Here is a 19,293-nt window from a genome sequence, read left to right as displayed (position 1 = left end):
AGATCGCATTGAAACTGCGACACGTTTTTCAAATGGACGTCTTTCCAAAAGTTGTAATCATGTCTTTAGTGCACAAGATCTAAAGACTCATGAGCTATTGCTGTCTCAAGCTGAAAAGTCAGCACACAGAGAAGCTACTGCTGTCATGAATCAATTCGTTTTTGTAACAAAGAAAAGCCTCTTTTCATACAGCAGCGTCGTTTGACAAGCTCCTTGATTCATTACTTGAAGGCTTTCTTTTGTAGTAATATATCATCAATTTCTGCCTTTATTTCCGTGCTGCTTGCTCACATTTTGTCCATCGTTTGGTTTATTTATTAGACTTTCGTGCTTTTATGTGAAATTTCTTTTCATCCCTCAAATAAATACCTCCATGATATTCAATCTGAAATGATTTATTTTCCTCCTGTTTCAGAGGTCAGAGATCCAAAATGGGAGGCAAGCTCAGCAAAAAGAAGAAGGGATACAATGTAAATGATGACAAGGCCAAAGACAAGGATGCCAAAGCGGAGGGGGCCTCTGCTGAGGAGAGCGAGGCACCGAAAGACAACAAAGACGAGGCCCCGGCTGCCACCGACACGAAGGAGGTAGCGAATGACACGGCAGCCAAGGAGGCACCGGCGGCAGATGCCGCGGCGCCCAAAGAGGAAGAGAAGAATGCGACCCCTGCTGCTAAAGAGTCCGAGAAACCAGCCGCCAACGCTGAGCCCAAAACGGAGGCTCCCAAAAGTGCGGAGCCTACCAAGGCCGAGGAGAAACCAACCGCCCCCGTCCCGGCCAAAGAATCGGCTCCCGCTGCCAAGGAGCCCGAGGCGAAGGCTGCCACGCCTGCCCCGGCAGCCGAAAGCAAAGATGAGGCCGACGCCAAAAAGACTGAGGCCCCCGCGGCACCAGCAGCCAAAGCGGAGGCGGCCCCGGCCGCCTCCCCCGACCCCAAGCCCACAGAGGCGGCAGCTCCCGCACCGCCAAAGGAGGCCGCCGCTGCCGCGCCTAGTTCAACACCAGCTGCCGAACCTCCCGCCAAGGAGGCGAACGCCACAGAGGCACCAAGCAAGGATCAAACCGTAGCAGTTCAAGATTAATGGACAGCTTCTTTTTCGGAAATGAAGAATTAAAATTACCTAACTCGACAACGATGAAGATCTAAAAAAATTGAAATGAAATGTACTAGCCCACCCATAATATGATGATAACAATAATAATAATAATTGTAATGATGATAATTTGTTGAACGAGGAGGACTGGAACAACCACCTGGAAAAGTTTCCCACCGCTGCAGATGATTATTGCTATTATTATTGTTATATTTTATTCAATTTTTTTTTCCTGCTGTAGTATTTGAACTTTGATACGAGTCTGTGTCGGCCATACGCCTCGCCATCCTACATCCATCATTCCTGTCACTCACGTGGTCCAGAGGTTTGACCCGACTCCCATCCGAGCTCGCAGAAGGCCCCAATTAACACGCTCGCCTGCGCCTCCTGCCCTGTGGAAGTCTACATTTTGGGAGAAAGGTTACGATGGAAGGAGGGGGGAGAGGTTTAGAAATCACTTCACCAGCTGGACTCCCACTGGAAAAAATGTCCACAACTCTTCAGCTCTCCCCCGTCCCCTCATCCTCTTCCTCAGATTAACACAACTGTAGGCTTTGGCCTGGCACCTCCAGTTTTTTCGGTGATGTGGAATTGTGGTTGTGGGTTTTTATTTTCTTTCATTTATATTTCAATTCTTCTCAAGCTCATCCTCCTTCGGCTTTTTGGTATCGTCGAGTTGTGTTGCTACCCATTCGCCCCCTCGTCAAACCAACTCTTAACCTACGATAAGGTTTTCAATCCACGCTGAGGAATAAGAGTTATCAGTCTTTCTAAGACATTTCTAAAGTTTTAAAATAAGGCCGGCTTTGCAGAACAAAACACATTCTTAGATGTATTTAACGGTGTAGGATTTTTTCACATAAACTTCTACATTTTGTACTGAAACCCTTAGGTATATTGTTAGTAAACTAAGTGGTTTTTTAACATTTGTAATGCCTATTAAATCTGCAAAGCCTTGCTGAATATATCTTTACAATGCTCTTAGAAAGTTTATTGCGAAGCTCTGATCCTTCCACCTAAATCGTACCCTAAATTACAATAGTTAAAATAAGAGTTTTATTATTTAAAAAAAAAAAAACAACACATATCTTTTGCTGACCTAGGGGAAATAGGTAGTACAATCACGTCCTGGAGATCATTGGGGGTTGCTTATCATACCAAGAAGGAGATGTTTACATTTTTGTATGTATACTCCAGATACTAGAAGATCAGTTTTATCTTTCTAAGGGAAAAAAAAAACAAAGGCTAAACTTCACTCTCAAACATTGTGATTGTCTTTTTCTGAATCATGTTGGAAAAAGAAAAACGACAACACATGAAGCAGGCACGCAAGCCTTCCTACCTGAGTGTAGGAGCAACACATTGTAAAAGTTTACTCGTAATTCCTTTTAATCAGAGGGTTCATTTTAGAAATTCTACTGTAAAAAGGGGAATGTTCTAATTAGCAATTTGTAATCTGCCTCAAACCAGGAGATCCATTTGGAACTCGGCAAACCTCCTCTTCTTGGTGTGAAAACGCCTCAGACGAGATCATTTCCAGACACCGTTGGGTCCGGGTCCGCGTAGCTGCGTTTTGAATCAGTGTTGCTTTCTGTCACAAACACCGGGAAGGGAGAGTTTAGCTAACCCATTGGCTCTGTGGTGCAAATTTCCAAGGCAACCATAGGCGGCGCTGTCATTATGGGATAGAGAAACCCCACTCATTGAAGGGAGCCTCTGATTTTAGTCGTTTTACCACCATCATGCATTTTTTTTTTTTTTTTTTGTGTTACTTTTCAGAAATATACATTACATATATGTGCATCTATGCAGTGATGGAAGAACATATACGATTGATTCAAGAAAAAGAAAAAACAGTAGCAATATGAGAGTGGAAAGAAAGAATGAACGAACGAACAAAGGTTTGAGTTCCCTCCCTTTTTGGTGAATCTATGAGCTAAAAACAAGGAGCTGTTGAAATGCAAAGGAAGACAAGGAAAAAGATGGAATAAAAGAGATTGAAGAATGATAAATATCTGTTTTATGATTTATGATATGGTGGAGTAAATGCGTCCTCTCTCAAATGGATTGGGCTTCGCACCAAATAGAAACAGTCAGGTAATATACCAGCAACCCCAAATTGTACTCGACTCCAGTGCTCATTTAAATGAACTTTCTTCTTTCCACCTTTGCATACATGTAGGTGTATGTGTCTATATTTTGTCATCTCAGCCATCCATCCATCCGCCAGCTTTTCAGTTCCATCCATGTGACACACAGCGTTTCCCTCCCAGCACTCGTCGAACTGTAGCAGAAAACATACACTCGAGGAGCGTTGTGTGCCACTTGGTAAAAAAAATAAATAAAAATGTTTTTTTCTTCCTCTCTTGACTCAGTAAAAATTGCATGTCTGTGGTTGGGTGAACCTGTAGTCCTGTCTTTTTGGTCAAGTGGAATAAAAAACCCAATTATTTCTCCGTCAGCATCCATGGCAGCAACAGTTGATATCTTTCATTCCATGTGTCACCACTGCTACTTCCACACCACATGTTCATCCAGACAAACAAAAAGATGATATGGAAATTGATGCATTCAAAATTATATGTACTTGTATAAATGGTGCAACAGTAATAAAAATGTAAGAAATTGACTTAAACTTGAAGATGTTGTGTGTGTCAGCTTTTTTTTCTTTTTCACGCACTGCAACTCTGAAACACATCATCTCACCTGCCTTTGAGGACACAGATGTTTCAATTGAAAATGTAAGTTTATATGCTGTATTTGTAGGCTACATAATGCATTAAGAAAAAAAATCTTATATGTTTACAGAAAAAGTTTACAAATATATATTTAAAAATGTACTATTGACATAAAAGACTAATTTACTTTGACAAATTCTCAAGTAAACCCATACCGATACTGATATACAAAAATGTTTACAAAGGTACTATGAGAAATATTTTTAAGATATTTCAATTATAGTATATTGCCACAAAATAATTTATAACGGAATATCTATCGTACTTCACATATTCCAATCTTGGTCATACTGGCTGGTTTTGTAAACATTTAGTTTAGCAAAGTTTACTTAGAGGAATATTAACTCATGGCATGGTGTTTCCACGTCCATGGCTTATAGTTTGAAATACAGTAATTCATACAATCAAATTCAGTAATTATATCTTTTAGATCAACATATCTGAGCCAAACCTGACCTTATACTTCCTATCCTGAAGTTATTGTGTCTACACAACCACGTAGATTGTTTTATCTCTGAGTGACGGCGGTATCAGGAGGATAAACATTACACAAAGGAACAATTCAAGACTAAGAAATAAAGAAAATAAACATTTGAACTGGCTGTTTGCAGTAGGCCACACTAGTTTATGGTTAATTCGCTTTTATTATTTAGGACTGCAGCACGAGGCTTTATTAAAAGAAAAATAAGTGAAATACTTGCTCAGCAGCAAATGTACACAGAGATACAGACTAGCTGTTCAAGGCTTTGGAAAATGGCCAAATAGTTCCCTCAGGATTTGGACAACAACAAAAAACAGCTAAAGGAAATGGGATACTGGCTTGAGGAAATATTGGCTTGACTTAAAGGGGGCACCGTATGAATAATCAGGTTTGTTATCACTGCTGAACGTGCAGATCTGTCGCCTGTTGCTGACTATGTCTGCCTGAATAGATTATTATTGTATTTTTCTCCTCTTCATAGGGCAGGAGAACCAGAATATAGAAGATTGTTCTCGCAGTGAAGATATTCCCAGTCTGAGTCTGGGCGTTGGTTCTTTTCTGTCTGGACTTTGCATGTCCACCATGTTTTGGGTATTTATTCTTCTAACATTGTTTCTTCCCACAGTCATGAGACATATATGAAGTGGTGATTCAATTAAAAATACTGTGAATGTGAGTGCGGCTCCCTGATTCTCTGTATTTGGAAGGATTATTACAGAACATGAATGATTAGAGAGCTCCCAACAGATACATTGAATCAATCAATAAATATGACAGAGTTGTGAAAACTATTTAGAAATGTTATTTTTCATTTGAATCAATCAAACTTTTAAATGTAATCTGATTTTGGCTCGTTTAATGTATATGTTAACCACAGTTCAATGTTTGAGGAAGGTTTCAGCTTCTCTTCATTTTTAAACATCACTGGCATTTGCGGTAGTGATTTTGATTGATCAGCCATGGCTAACATTCATAATCTCCTAAAGTAACACCACTGACACCTTGAACATACTGTATGTGTCAGGGTTGACTGAGTTCACACAGATATCACACTCAGAGGCCTTCTACAAACTATCTCTGGGGTCATGGTGCTTGGCGCTTATCACAGAGCTTATCACGTAAAAAAAAAAAGAAGACTATTGATGGGGGACACCAGGGAGGAGGACAAACACAACGACACAAAAACCCCTTTGCCCAAAGGTGATGATTGATGTCTTCATTTCTTCCTCTCTCCCCCTCACCCTCCTTCTGTTGCAGGGAGCCACAGGCTGTAAATCAAGGACTTAATCTCACTGCGGTGATTTACAACTCAACTGGCATTTCTCAACCATTACTGCCTTCTCTGTGCCTTTACTCGGGCCACAACAAGCCTCGATAAGAGGCGACACTGCACAGAAATAGGAAGTGGATGTATATCTCCTGAAAGTGACACAAGGCTCCTGACATGTACATCTCAAAACGAGGAGAAGAAGACTACTCAAACATGTGACATGAGACAAGTTGTCTCAACAGCTTTTGGCTTTACAGAAATGTCTTTGCTGTATCCGGTTTTAACGTTTGAATAATCACAAAATAATCTAAATGACATCAATAATGTCTAAATGGGTGCTGGGTCTTCAAGTTCTACGAATCGCCAGTACATTATCAGCAAGTCCCAAATTGGCTCACTGAATGCATATTAATTATGAATGCATGGGGAATTATTGTCACTATCGTATAATAAATGTCAGTGCAGTTAATGCAGCCTCATAACAATTGATTCAGAGTGCCCATTATACCAGCAAAATTATAAAGATTCTCTTGCACAACATTGTTTTTAAAAAGCCCATTTCAGTATGAAAAAAGCTGGAAATCAACTTTTAGTTCAGCGCAATTAGCACAGCTCAGCAACACGGCTGTATGCAGTTTTCGGACTTCACTGAAATACTTTTCTGTACTGTAAAAGATAATCGCATATCTCAATAAAGAGATAATCTTATTTTAGCCGAAATGACCTGTTGTTGTAAAAAAAAAAAGTCAAAGTGGTTCACAGATGATGCCAACAAAGCTGAAATATTACAAGAATCGAGACAATTAAACATGGAGAGGTGAAAGTCTGCACAGGAGAGAAGCTGGAGGAACGCCAGTAGAGACGTGTGAATAAGAGGGAGGCAGGTGGAAAGGTGAAGATATAACAAGCAGAAGTAGTGAAGGTGGATGAGTTAGTCCTCGGTGTAAACCATCCAAAGCAATTGACAGTGCACCGAAGTGGTGAAGAGGAGAGTGCAGGCAGAGCAGAAAGATTTGAGTAGTTTGGAGGTGATAGCGCCGTCAAGAAAACTGGAGACAGAGCTCGGCAAAAGATAAAGATGCTGATATGTTTAATGGGAGTGAGTGGGCAGGATGGGCAGGGTTGAAGATGAACATGTCAGACTTGAGCATTTTAGAGATAATGCGAGAAAGGAGAGCTTGAAATGGCTTGGACATGTGCTGAGGAGAAATAGTGGTTATGTTGGAGATTCAGGAGAAGAAAAAGATTTAAGGGTGACGTGAAAGAAGATGCAGGGGATAGGTTGAGAAGAGGGCCTTCTTCTGAACTTGTAGTCCTAGAATAGTTGCAATGTGCATTCATGCTTTCTGAGTATATGATGATCTCCCACAGAATGTGAATTGAACACTGAATTATCGAAATAAACACAGTAATTTAAAAAAAAGAGCCATTTCGATGTAATGAAAGAGTGTACATTAATGGGAGGAATGCAGGGCTGCAGTTTAATATGAGACTGACATCATTGAAGGAAGTGACACCATTGCATTACAGAGTGATTGACATCAGCTCAGAAAGGAGAAGGGCACTTAGGAGTTGGAAACGTCATTCTGTTGCTTTGTAATAGGAGAGAACGTTGCTGTGTGAGTCCTTAAGATGTTTTTTTGGAGTGTATCAATTAAATAAAACAGTAAGTGTGCACATCCAGCTTTAATAAATACAGTGCATCAAAGTGGGCACTCGTTTGTACCCTCTTTCTCTTTTCCCTTTTGCTTTAACTTTTCTTTCTTTATATTTCATTCTCTTTCTTATATCTACCATTTCTGTCTTGTTATGTCAACTTCAATTGCATTTGTTCAGGATAAACTGTTCTGTCCTGTCTGTTTGTGTTGAAAAAACAGAGAACGATCAATAAAAACTACATTGGGGAAAAAAAGGTGGACACTCTTTTTAGCTTTTGACAGTGAAACAGACCCAAACACATGAGTCAGGGTGCAGAGGAACGTTTAGAGCGATGGTTTGGATAAAACAGAAGAAGGTAGATCCAAATATCCTATTGACAAGAAAATATTAGGGTCAAAAGCTCACAGGCTACTAAATAGATGTGGATTTGAGAAAGCAATAAACATCGCGCACGGCACGCAACATAGAGAGAAACCCCGGCAGCTGACAAGAAAGACCACAGCACATTTATACAAACAAGTAGTGCAGAGGTATAGAAGCACGATCAATGATGAGGGGGCAGAGAGGAAGACACAGACAAGCACATAATGACAGGAAAGTTAAGGCTCATTTAGGCTTGATGAGAGACATACGTATCGATTTGAATTCATTTTATCCGTCTCCGTAAGCTTATGGACATGGACTAACAGAGCGGCACCAATAGCTCTGGGGAGAGTTATCAGGTTAGAAGCAAAAGGACCGGTTCTGACAAAATGGGTTCTTTTACTGCGCCACAGACCACCTACATCTACTTAAATGCCTTTCTTTCAATATCAACAGGAGTTCTTCTTCGACTTCTTCATCTTCATCGTCTTCTTCAGGAAAACACAATGATGTTCACACAATTTGAAGTGGGCATCTCCACTTTTGTGCATGCATAAGAGTATAAATGAGACGTCCCTACTCCACATCCTGACAAATTTCCATTTCTTTTTTTGCTCATGCGGAGTATGTATACACTTAAATGGAAAGGAAAAACATGAAACACAAACCAAAAATCTCGAGCCACGAAGCATAAAAATGAACAAGAAAGCAACACAAGCACACTTGGGACCAGTGCTCCCCGAAAAGCTTTCTGCTTTCTGTGTTTGCAGGATGTTACTTCATGCTAACATCATGTCATATCAAAGTGACCTGCAGAAAAGATTCAGGTAACCATTTTACGTTTTATGTTTCCCTCCCAGCGCACCCAGAAACAGCGATGAGGAAATGTGCACTTTGCACACGTTTTGAGCCACTTCTTGGAGCCGGCGAAGCGTAAAGGCGTTCTTGAAATATTCAGTGCTTCCCATGATCTCCCTCATGTTTCCCTCGTCTCCTTCGTTCTTGCGTAATCTTACATAATGTGTTGAATGTTTGAAGCGGTTTTAGCTCAAGTGCTCATTTGCTGCTGAGGGAACGTGGTGGTGTTTTTGGATTCACTCGGAAGGAAACGAGCAGAAAAGACAATGATTGTCGAAAATAATCGAACAGCGTGTTGTCTTGGCTTTTAAGGTGCACGCACATCAGTACTCAAACACTCCTAAAGCCTGCCTGATGTTTAAATATCTCTGAAAGTCTTCATTTACAGTGAAACCATTTGCAGGTTTTCCTTTTTTTTTTAACCCTATCCTGAACATCCAAGCTAAACCTCTTGATGCAACTACAAGAATACCTGGGATTTATTTATTTTTTCTTCCCATTTTAGAATGGACTATGATTGTTTCTCAAATACACACAATGGTGAAGTGCTTCAACATTGCGCAAAAACTTTTCTTTTCCTGCTGGTATCTCTGGTTGTGGAGCTGGTAGAATCAACCTACGCTGATTTTTGACTTTTAAACTGCTTTTATAACTTGTTTCCCTTTCTTTACCCTCCCCTAATGTCAACTGATGTGTAGTTCTACTGAAAGTTTTCTGCTTGCATATATCTATTCTCATGGGATGATGATGATTTTATAAGAAAGTTAAGTACGGTGAAGCATTTGCGCTGCAATTCTAAAACTGGAACCAAAATGACAAAGTACATTAAAATAATATCCAGATTTGAGAAAATTTGGAAACCAAAGACTTAACTGATATACATTAAAACCATTTTTTTTACATTTAGCATTTTGTAAATTTACAAATAAAGAAAAAAGCCTTCAACAATCCTAAACTATAATAAATACACTGTACATACTGGTAACATGCAATTTAAACAGATTTAACACACAAACTGAATCTTGGTCCTCTTGCACACATTAATTAATGAATCCTCTCGAGAAGTGAAATTACAGTTTTTTCAGTTCTGTTGTTGGGGTCACATTTTTAATAACCAGCATCAAAAGAACACAAATGGCCCGGAATGTGGAAAAGACAGCAGGGGGGAGATGGCTCCAATGCCAAATTCTACAAAAATAATGATCATTTTAATGACACCCGAAAGCTTAAAAATGTGAAGATGCGTCAACGCTAACGGCCCACGACAAAGATCCTGATGCCACAGCGGCTGAGACAAAAAGCAAAGGGATGGAAATAACTCCAGATACCTGCTTTGATGTCCAACACATAACTACCCCATTGAGAAATCAGCTGAATAAAAAAAAAAAAAACATAAAAAAAAAAAAAAAAAAAACTCCAAGAAGAAACTGAGCGTCGGCCCACCAACCCGCTGGACCACCTCATTGGTTCAGGGGGCTTCCTGAAGCACCACGATTGGTCATGGAGGCAGCCATGGTGCCAGCTCTCGCCTAGCAACAGGCTCAAGTGAATCCACTGCAGAGAGCCTCCCACTCCTGGTTTCTCTGAGCAGCCGATGGAGTAAGCGTGTGAAGATGCAGGGAGAGAACGGGGGAAGCGGAGACGTTGGATGGCATACGTATATGAACGCACAAACGCATAATCACAGGGCTGAATATGCATGCAGTGTGAAGCTGCGCTTCCTTGTGCACACATACAGTGAGAACATCTTGTACGGTCTTGTTTAACCCTTACGTAGCCACACTAACATGGGGAGCTTTTACATTTGCAAACTGTTCACTGGATATATTTATTTGAATCTAATTACAGACAGTGAAGTATACTATACATATTGTTGGAGCATTTTAAACTGCTCAAAGTTATTAGTGGAGGTCAGTAAAAAATAAGGCTCTTGGTTAGTTGAACAAGCCCCTTTAAGAATATTTAAGTGTATTTATTTTTTATTTATTTTTAACAGTATAACCTTTGATAAAATCCCTGAAAATGAAGTATTGAAATAGAAACATGGATGGAAATTATACCTGCAGGCCCCGTTTACAACTCTGTTTCTAAGGGAAGAAGTATCATCTCTGCATTTTCATTTTACCACACGTCAACGTTTTGAAAATGATTCCGTTTTCATGTTGGGCCACTAATGGGTGCTGTTGTTTGTTTTTGTACCTTAACCAAACACACACTTGCCCAGAAAACAATAGCCTATGCTAATAACATTAACGAAGGCGAGTACGCGGACATTTATGGGGACGGACGACCACGTTGGATAGCGATTACGGTGACTCTCCACTATAACCATAACAAAGCCCCTGGAAAATATGGACTGGGAGTCATGCTACTCTGGCTGCCATTGTTGTTATTGTCCATTTACTCGCGCATGTGCAGAAAAAAACTGTATACTAAGGCCGTGGTGTGCAGGCGCAGTAGCAGCTTTTCAGAAAAGTTGTGTTTTCTCCCATTTACACAATTTAGTCACCCACGAAATGTGACTTTCAAATGGGGTCATCACATAGCGAAGAATAAGCGGTTACATGCTGCGAGTGTATTCTTACACCCAGCCTTAAGCTGCCTTTCATGAGAGCTAATGAACTCGTTGTCCTCTCATTGGTTTCTGGATTTAGACATCGCACGTTCGGCAGACGATTACAAGGCCTGACAGGTCTGAGAGAGCATCAGCCGGTGTGTCGGTTTACAGAATTTGGTTAAAGTATTAAGCGTTGCAAAAAGTATAGTAAAACAGGCACACAAAGACACTGTGTTAGTGTTTGCTCTGATTGGGCAACACTGTCTACCTTTCTACACACAGACTGTTTTTTAGGATGTGTTTTAGTGACATTAATGTGGGATGGATATTGAAACGGGCCGACTCCAGTGCTTCAAAAAGACACAAGCTGTTTTAATCTCAGTTTTACAGTTTAATCATCATCAACAACACGGAAAATAAACTGACCCCGTGATTTGATTTCGGGTAGTAGGGGGTTGAAGATGATGTCAGCTAACAATGACCCCATGCAGAGGTCACCAGTATATCAAGGGTAAACACAGAGGGAGAAAGTCACACACTCATATTCACACCTCGGGGCAATTTAGGGTCACTAACTAACTGCACATGCATGTTTTTGGACTATATGAGAAAACCAGATTACCTAAAGAAAACTGTCACATGCGTAGGGAAAACATACATACTATCCAGTGTAATTATATTTTTTTCCTTCACCACACTGAGTAAATTGTAAAGAAAAACGTATTCGTTTAGAAGAAAAAGAAACCGTTCAACAGGTTCTCCTGGGGCTCATCTGTATCTTCAACAACTCAGCAGGAAGGTGTTGACACGCTGGCTCTGTCAGAGACAATCGTCAGTTGAGCTTCCTCCAGCTTCCCTGCATCTTTTTTTTTTTTGTTACCCACCTCTCCATCCTGCCCAGCGGGGGCGTCTGTGCAGCCGTCAGCTTCAGTGTAGGAAACAGTGGGACGAGAGTCGTGTGATTGTTGTAATTTTCATCGCTTCCCCTTCTATTCCCTTTGCATCGCTTGTCCAGGGCCACCTGCATATATATATATATATATATATATATATATATATATATTTTTTTTTTTTTTTTTGAAGATGTAGATGCCACTTGCCTCACAGTGGAGTCATTGGGTTTCATTGTCGTCATGGCAACCACGTACTTGCCAATTTACTGTTCTCTAAGAAGATGCAGTAGTGGCTCTGAGTCACAGTTGTACAAGTCGACTTGGTAAGATGATTTAAAAATGGTTTCATAGTAAACAAAATGGAATATTTTTTTTACATTGGTATTGTGGTTGCTTTATTCTGTGTCTACCATCTTATAGTGACAAACGTTTCATCTCACAGTCTTTGTCTTGGTTAAAAGCAGACGTCCGTGTGATGCAACTGTCTGTCACTACACGGATGTGCCAACACCTTACCAATTTTACATTGCAACTTCCGCTTTGCTCTGGTCATTGGGCGAACCGGGGCAAAGGAGTAGCCTGGTCTTTTATCAAAAAACATTTGTGAGCAGGTCCATGCATACATGCTTGCAGAGCCCAATTTTGGAAGGAAGCTGTTTGGGGTGAAGGATGGGCTAAAGAAGAGTGTGACTAGTATTTTTAATGAACATTTAAAAAAAAAGACTTTGGTGTAAACTGGGGTGCATCAGATTTCCCAACCTTGGAAAAGCAACCTTCTGTAGTCAGAAATCTGTTTTACCACTCATAAAACTGATTCTATGAAAATCCTGCATTAATTGAGCTATGCTTAGGTATGCCACCGTCACTTTGAAAATGTTTATATTTTAATAGGAAAATTAGTTTTTTGGTAATAACTCAAAAACTGAGGCCAATAGCCCTATTATTACTATTAAAATGAAATATAAACGTGGAGTATCTGCACGTTTGGAGCCTATGTGCAAGTCTCTAGGTGGAATGGTTCTTCAGATATAGACTTTCTGTCACTTGTCATTGCCTATCTTATTCTTGTTGAATGCTTGTTCAGTTGTTTCCAGAAAAATGAAATATTCCTGTGGCATTATGTGATTATAGAATAGTTAGCATTTAGAGATTTTCATCATTAATTTCAGTGTGGGGCTTTTACTTGACCCAGCATAATATGTATTGGGTACAAGGTACCTCCAATTTCATGTCTAATGTTTGTCAAAGGCTTGTTGAGAAAGCCAAAAAAGATGATCTCGAAAAGATATTTCGACTGTGGCCTTAAAATGCTGAAGAACTCAGCCTTGTTGGGGAGCACAGTGGCAAAAAAAGAAGAGGAAGAGTGGTACGCTTGGTGTCCCTGGCAACAAGAATGAAGATGCCTCCCTCACAACAGGCTGCCCATACAGAGGCACTAATCGAAGCGACAGGGGGGGATTCATCCAAAGTCTGTTTGTCATACGCTTATGCCGACCCTGCGAGAAGGCAAACATCAGAGACAATATCACAGGACATCGGGGATTCTTTGACTCCACCAAAAGTTGCTTCTCTCCATTGGTACGCTAAGCTTATACCAAGGATAACAAACCAGAATGTCAAGAATGAGCCACCAGGTTGGTCCTAGAGACTTGTTAATCTGATGCACCCTTGTGTAAACCTACAGTATAATCCAAAACTGTGTCAGTTTCTGTACTTGCAGGCTCGATATGAAGATCTTCCTTGTTGTCACAGCGAAACACTTTTAGTATCACCTGTCAAATGTATTTTAATTATTTAATAAGCCAACAGCCAATAACAAAAACATTAAAATAATGTCAAATTGATCACAAACCAAATATGGCTATTATGTATGAGACCAAAAAAAAGAGTGAATTTTCTAAAGATTTTCTGATTTTGATGAGTTCACGTTGTTTTGTATGGATGCTGCTTTAGAAATTGATACTCATCGGATCAGGCGCCAATAATCATGTTCAAAGTCACGTTTCACACTCATCCATAACCATTCTGTGGCTGCTCAGCTGGAACTTCAACAAGTCGTCTTGAACAATTTTCACATTATTAAATGTTTTGGATTGTTCTTAAGACTTTTTATTTGTGCTGGTGAGCAGATGAAGTTAAACTAACTACAGAAACGCAACAATATATGTACTGTAAATGCACTGTATATAAAGATTATAATCAATTTCAATAGCAGCTCACGATGTTAATTACTGATTTAGAAATGGCCATTTCAGGTTTAAACTGCTGCTTTGTGTTAATGTGATTATTCATACACCAACCCAGTATTTCCAAATGTGCATATAAGAAAGCAGGAAATGCTTTCCGCTGGCACTCTCTGGGATCCTCCCCGCTGAGGACGCCCATCACAACATTTTTAGAACAAGCGAGAGAAAGCATTCATTTTTGGCTCATTTGCCTCAACAAGCCTCAATTTGTCTTTCACTTAGAAACCAATAATCTTGCTCAGCCCACTGCCCCTGAGACCTGTGAGCCGTTTTGGATTAGAAAATGCTAAACAGCATTCAGCAGTGTGTGAGGTCCACGGCTACATGTCCACTGCAACTGTACGCCACACAGTCATGGCTCATGATAAAATACATCATTTTGACAAACCTCAGTAATAAAACCTGAAGTATATTAATTTATGTAAAGAGGATAATGTTGATTTATGCCTCCTGCACGCTATAGTTCGGATAAGTTACATGTTGCACTCATGTAGCTTTTAGAATAAATATGTCAAAGCAAACTTGAAACTTACAGGATTACAATGGCACAGGGATAAATTCAGATTTTGAGATTCATTTTGGCAAAATATGACATGAATATGCACCATTACCAAACAACTGAATTTTTCTGATGACATTTTGTGTGAGCCTGCTGCTGTCTGACGACTAGTATCCCCTCCATTTTGTGTTTTTTACCATAATCCTAGCTGCTCTGACTGGCATTTCTTTGCATTTTTTTATTTTTATTTTTTGCAATTTTTGCCAAAACAGTTTGCCACATTGCTAACAAAAGTCACAGCACACTCTTTCTGAATTTTCCAAATGTTTTAAGGTGCTTTTTCTGTGCTATTTTCACAAGAGTCCCATCTGTTTTGACTGACAAATTTGTAATTTATTTTTGAGGAAATACTTCACTGATTCATTAACAAAAATCCCAGTACACTATTCCAGAATTTTTCCCGCGCAGTTTGATGTGCTGTGTATGTATGTGCCCCCAACGGTGCAGGGATATTTATGGGTTGAAAATCTAGCGGAAGAAAAATCTTTTTTAAAAACGGGCACGAGGATAGTAATCTTTGCGCCTTAGCTCTTAAAGAGGCAGGCACACGGAATAAAACCATCTGAACAGTGTTGATCTTTGAACGGAAGGACAAGACTCCATTCCACTACAGGAATACTACTCAGTGTTATATTTTATTCATTCCCTTCAGGAAAAAGAGAAAATAAAGCACAGTTGCTAAAACTATATTGGACTATTCAACACAGCCCAGGCTGAATTTGAATTATCTAAGACTGAAACATCCTGAAGTGACCTGGAAGTAGAGTGTTGATGTATCTGTTAAACTTTTAAACAGCAAAATGTGAATTTTTTTGTTTCTGACAGCACCAAGAAGCGAGTTAGACATCTACATTTGCTTCTACGTGTAAAACAACTATAATCTGTTGGTGAAAGCAGTGTCCACAAAAGGGAGGAACAAAACACTTCCTCATACTACAATCGACTTCTTCTCCTGACATGTAATTACGTGGTAAATCAGTTCATGTCCTCTGTATAGGACCAACATGTCTTTATATCTATGACAATAGGTAATTTCAAAGTACATTACAGTGACCGCTCTGTGGGACACGCTTCATCGAGACAAATGTGTCCATTCTTGGGTGGAGGCAGTGGAATTTTTGAAGTGGAAAAAAAAAAAAAGGGGGTTGGTAACCATTAGGCTGTTTTATATGCTGCCAGTCCTCATCTTTAGATAGGGAATTTTGAAGATTAAATTGCCACTAATGGCTTTGTCTTAAAAAAAAAAAAAAATGGTATTGGCACTAACAAAAGACAAATTAACCTCACTATCAGTGTTTGACTTTTTAGAAGCAAAACAAAACACTGCCCGCCTCGGATTCAAGAAACAGTTGCCAGATTGGAAGGGATGCTGGGAGTCAGCTGTCTGTTGCTATCCCTGGAGCCACGCTGTAAGTGTGGCTAAAAACACACCAAAAGACAAATACTGATCAAATCTGTGTATTTTGGGTGGGGGGGGGGGGCTCTTCTCAGAGGCAGGCTTGTCACTTTCGGTTAGGTGTGTATGATCAGTGTGTGTGTTTGTGTTGGGGGTGATGCTTGAGACGCTTCCTTGGATGTGGGTTGAGCCCTGACGAGCCAAACACCATCATCCCACTGTCAGTCCTCTCCTCCTCACCCACAGGCCGTCTGGCAGCTCGTCCTTCCCGAGGGCCGCATGTCTGCCATGTCACTCCACTCCCTTATTCCCTTATAATTACGAACTTGCACCAGGTTGAAATGCATGGAAATATAGAAATATGAACACATCCGATTGAAGGTCACTTTCTTATTAGTGTTCACTTTATTCTTGAAATTGTATTTGCAATGTTTGAGTAGACCTCTGCTGCAGTGGCAATAATGGATCTGTGCTGTATACAGGTTTTTAACATTTCACTTTCACTCCATAAGCTTGAAAACATCAACATTTTCTACTTCTAAATTCTTGTAACTGACCTGGGAACACCACAAATTCTATTTCCACGGCAACATGCATTGTAACCTGGAAAGATGATGGTGATGATTTAGAGCGGAGGTGTCAAACATAAGGCCTGCGGGCCAAAAAAGGTCTACAGCAGGCTCCAACATGGTTTGCCAAACAACCAAGAAAATTGTAAACATTTGAAAGGAAACACTGAGTTTTGGACTTTGGATTGTGGGTTGTTTTTTTGTTTTTATGTTGTTTTATTTCACGGTATTTTGCACCAGAAGGTATCACTAAAATGAGCTTTTTATTGAGATTGTAGTTATCTTTGGTAGTAATCAGTTGGTTATTTTGAAAATATTGACATTTCCATCAGGTACACTCTGTGCCACAACAAAGGAAAACATCAACGTTCACATTTAAAGGTTATTTTGGCATTATTTTTCCAGTCCGGCCCACTCATAATATATATAATATCCAGTATATAATAAGATATAATATATCTGTGCATCCATCTCCTACCCCAACTTTAAAACGATTGTGCATCAATGAAGTTCAGTAGATTACATGTATATTTGTTATTTAAGTGCTTGATATGTACATTTCAGAACCTGTGCTTTTGGGTTTTAAAAAAAAAAAAAAAAAAAGTATTATTTTACTTTTACAAAAGCCTTCTAAGTAAATAATGTGAGTAGTCTCACCAAATACTTAACTGTTCTATAATCACAAATACTTTCCTGAAAACTGATTTTTTTTTTTTTTTTAAGGTTTTCGAAATTTTTGTTAATTATGAAATAGCTAAATAAAGGAAGGCAATGAACTGAAAGCATATTTCTGTTTGCATCCACACAAATAGAAACGCGGCTCAGCAAGCTGACTCGTTCGTGACAGGATTGATCTTTCAAGACGCTCACTTGACTCTGAGGACGTGTTGACATATTGTGTTCGAAGCACTCAGAGTCAATAAAGTAGTTATTTTGAGGCGACTTTGTTGGAGGAAGTGCGATTGTTACAGCATCTTCTCACTTCTGTTCATTACATGTTCGTCTGTGTAATAGTTGCTAGGCAACAAGAGCAAATTTTTTTTTTTCGAGTCGGAGGGACACAGGGAGAAAGTACAGACAGGGTGAGTGGGTTTTGATTAAAAAAGAATAAATCTTTGATCTATTCTTGCTCAGCTTGCTGGGAACACAAGACTCTTCGCCTCCATGAGAAATGAGTTTTATTAGCGGGAAAGGAGTTTCTGCTGCATAAGGTAACCTAATAACATGTCGCTGTGTTGGAAGAGAGACGGAGCTTTCATCTTGCATACGGAAAATCTCAGACATTTCTATTGTTTCTACCAAAAAGAGCAGCAGTGTCAAGCCTGCCGTCACCAAGAATTTGAACGGATGATCTCATGACTGTCAATCAGCCCTCACATAATGTTGGTATCACATGTTGCAATAGTTGTAATACGCAGAGCAACCTTCATTTGGTGTTTTGGATTTTCATACGATTTAAATGTGGTCCATACTAAACGCACATTCATTTCAGCTTTAATTGCATGATTCTTAATATCCTTTGGTCTTTCTCCACAGGGATCGATAAAGTTCATCTGATTGCATCTTATCTTTGATCCGAGGCTCGGCCGCGCCGCGAGTGCTGTTTAAGCCAAGTGGATCGATGCGTGAGCTAAGTGGGGCCCGATTGGCACCACAGATCAGACCAGCAGAATGTTTCTTCAAATGTTGACCATTTAAAAATAGTTTTCCTGTTCAACTGTCTACACCTGATATAGCCAGAGAGGTGGGGTTTTTTTTTGGATTTTGCTGAAGCTTAGATTAGGATTTTCCCTGCTCTCTCCATGAAAAGATGAAAATGAATAACTGTGTGGACCGTGAGCCGTGTTGCTTTAGGAGTGAAGCCCTTTTTTGCATTGCTCTGATCGCCCTTAGGCCTGCCATAACTTAACACAGAGAGACAAAAGCATGCACTCACATAGTTTTCACTAATTAATATAACCTGACACTTGTATTTAGATCTTCAGACAAAGCTGCAACATGAAAGCATAACAAGAAGCGGAGCATGCAAACGCCACACAGAGAAGTTCTGTTCTCAGAATCAAATCTCACTTCAGAAGACGAGAGCGAATCACAATGAACCACAAACCTTCGTTGTCTGTGAAACACGAGTTTAAGAATCTATGTCTCAGGACAAAATCTATTCAGGAGCATCATGTCACATGATCTGTAACAGATGGGACTATCATATATTTAAAATATATCATACTTTAATATGTATATACCTTTCTGGTTTAACCTTGAATATAATATAGAACTGAGGATGCTCCACATCCTGGGAACTGGAGAGATTGTTTTAAAATACATTAAATAGGATTCTCTGTATATGTCTGCACAGACGTTTTCACTTTCCAGGAACTGGGAACATTTTTTTTTTAAATGTTTTCTGTTAAATATTTTCTAAAACCCACCCAATGTGACTATGAGCCAAGTTCCACAACTCCAACTGGGTGCCCAACTGTTAACATTGGTGAGAATGCTCTCCCTACATGAAACAGGATTTAGAAGTTGCTAAGTTTTTGTTACACCTAGACATTTTTATTTATTTTTTTATTTTTTTATTGGCTCAGGCCGGGAGTTGTTTGTGAGAAG

At 39.7% G+C, this 19,293-nt stretch overlaps 1 protein-coding gene across 1 annotated transcript in view; it reads left to right on the top strand.

Moving 5' to 3' along the window:
• basp1 (brain abundant, membrane attached signal protein 1) overlaps positions 1-2,266 on the top strand; it is a 43,413-nt gene extending 41,147 nt beyond the window's left edge. The window contains exon 2 of the mRNA XM_080459588.1: positions 416-2,266. Coding sequence (XP_080315714.1) covers positions 432-1,082 — 651 coding nt within the window. The 5' untranslated portion in view covers positions 416-431 and the 3' untranslated portion in view covers positions 1,083-2,266. The remainder of the gene's footprint in view (positions 1-415) is intronic.
• The last annotated feature ends 17,027 nt before the right edge of the window (positions 2,267-19,293 follow it).

This window comes from Lipophrys pholis, assembly GCF_963383615.2.
Source record: "Lipophrys pholis genome assembly, chromosome: 1".
NCBI classification, from domain to species: domain Eukaryota; kingdom Metazoa; phylum Chordata; class Actinopteri; order Blenniiformes; family Blenniidae; genus Lipophrys; species Lipophrys pholis.
This window is presented reverse-complemented; position numbering and strand designations above follow the sequence as displayed.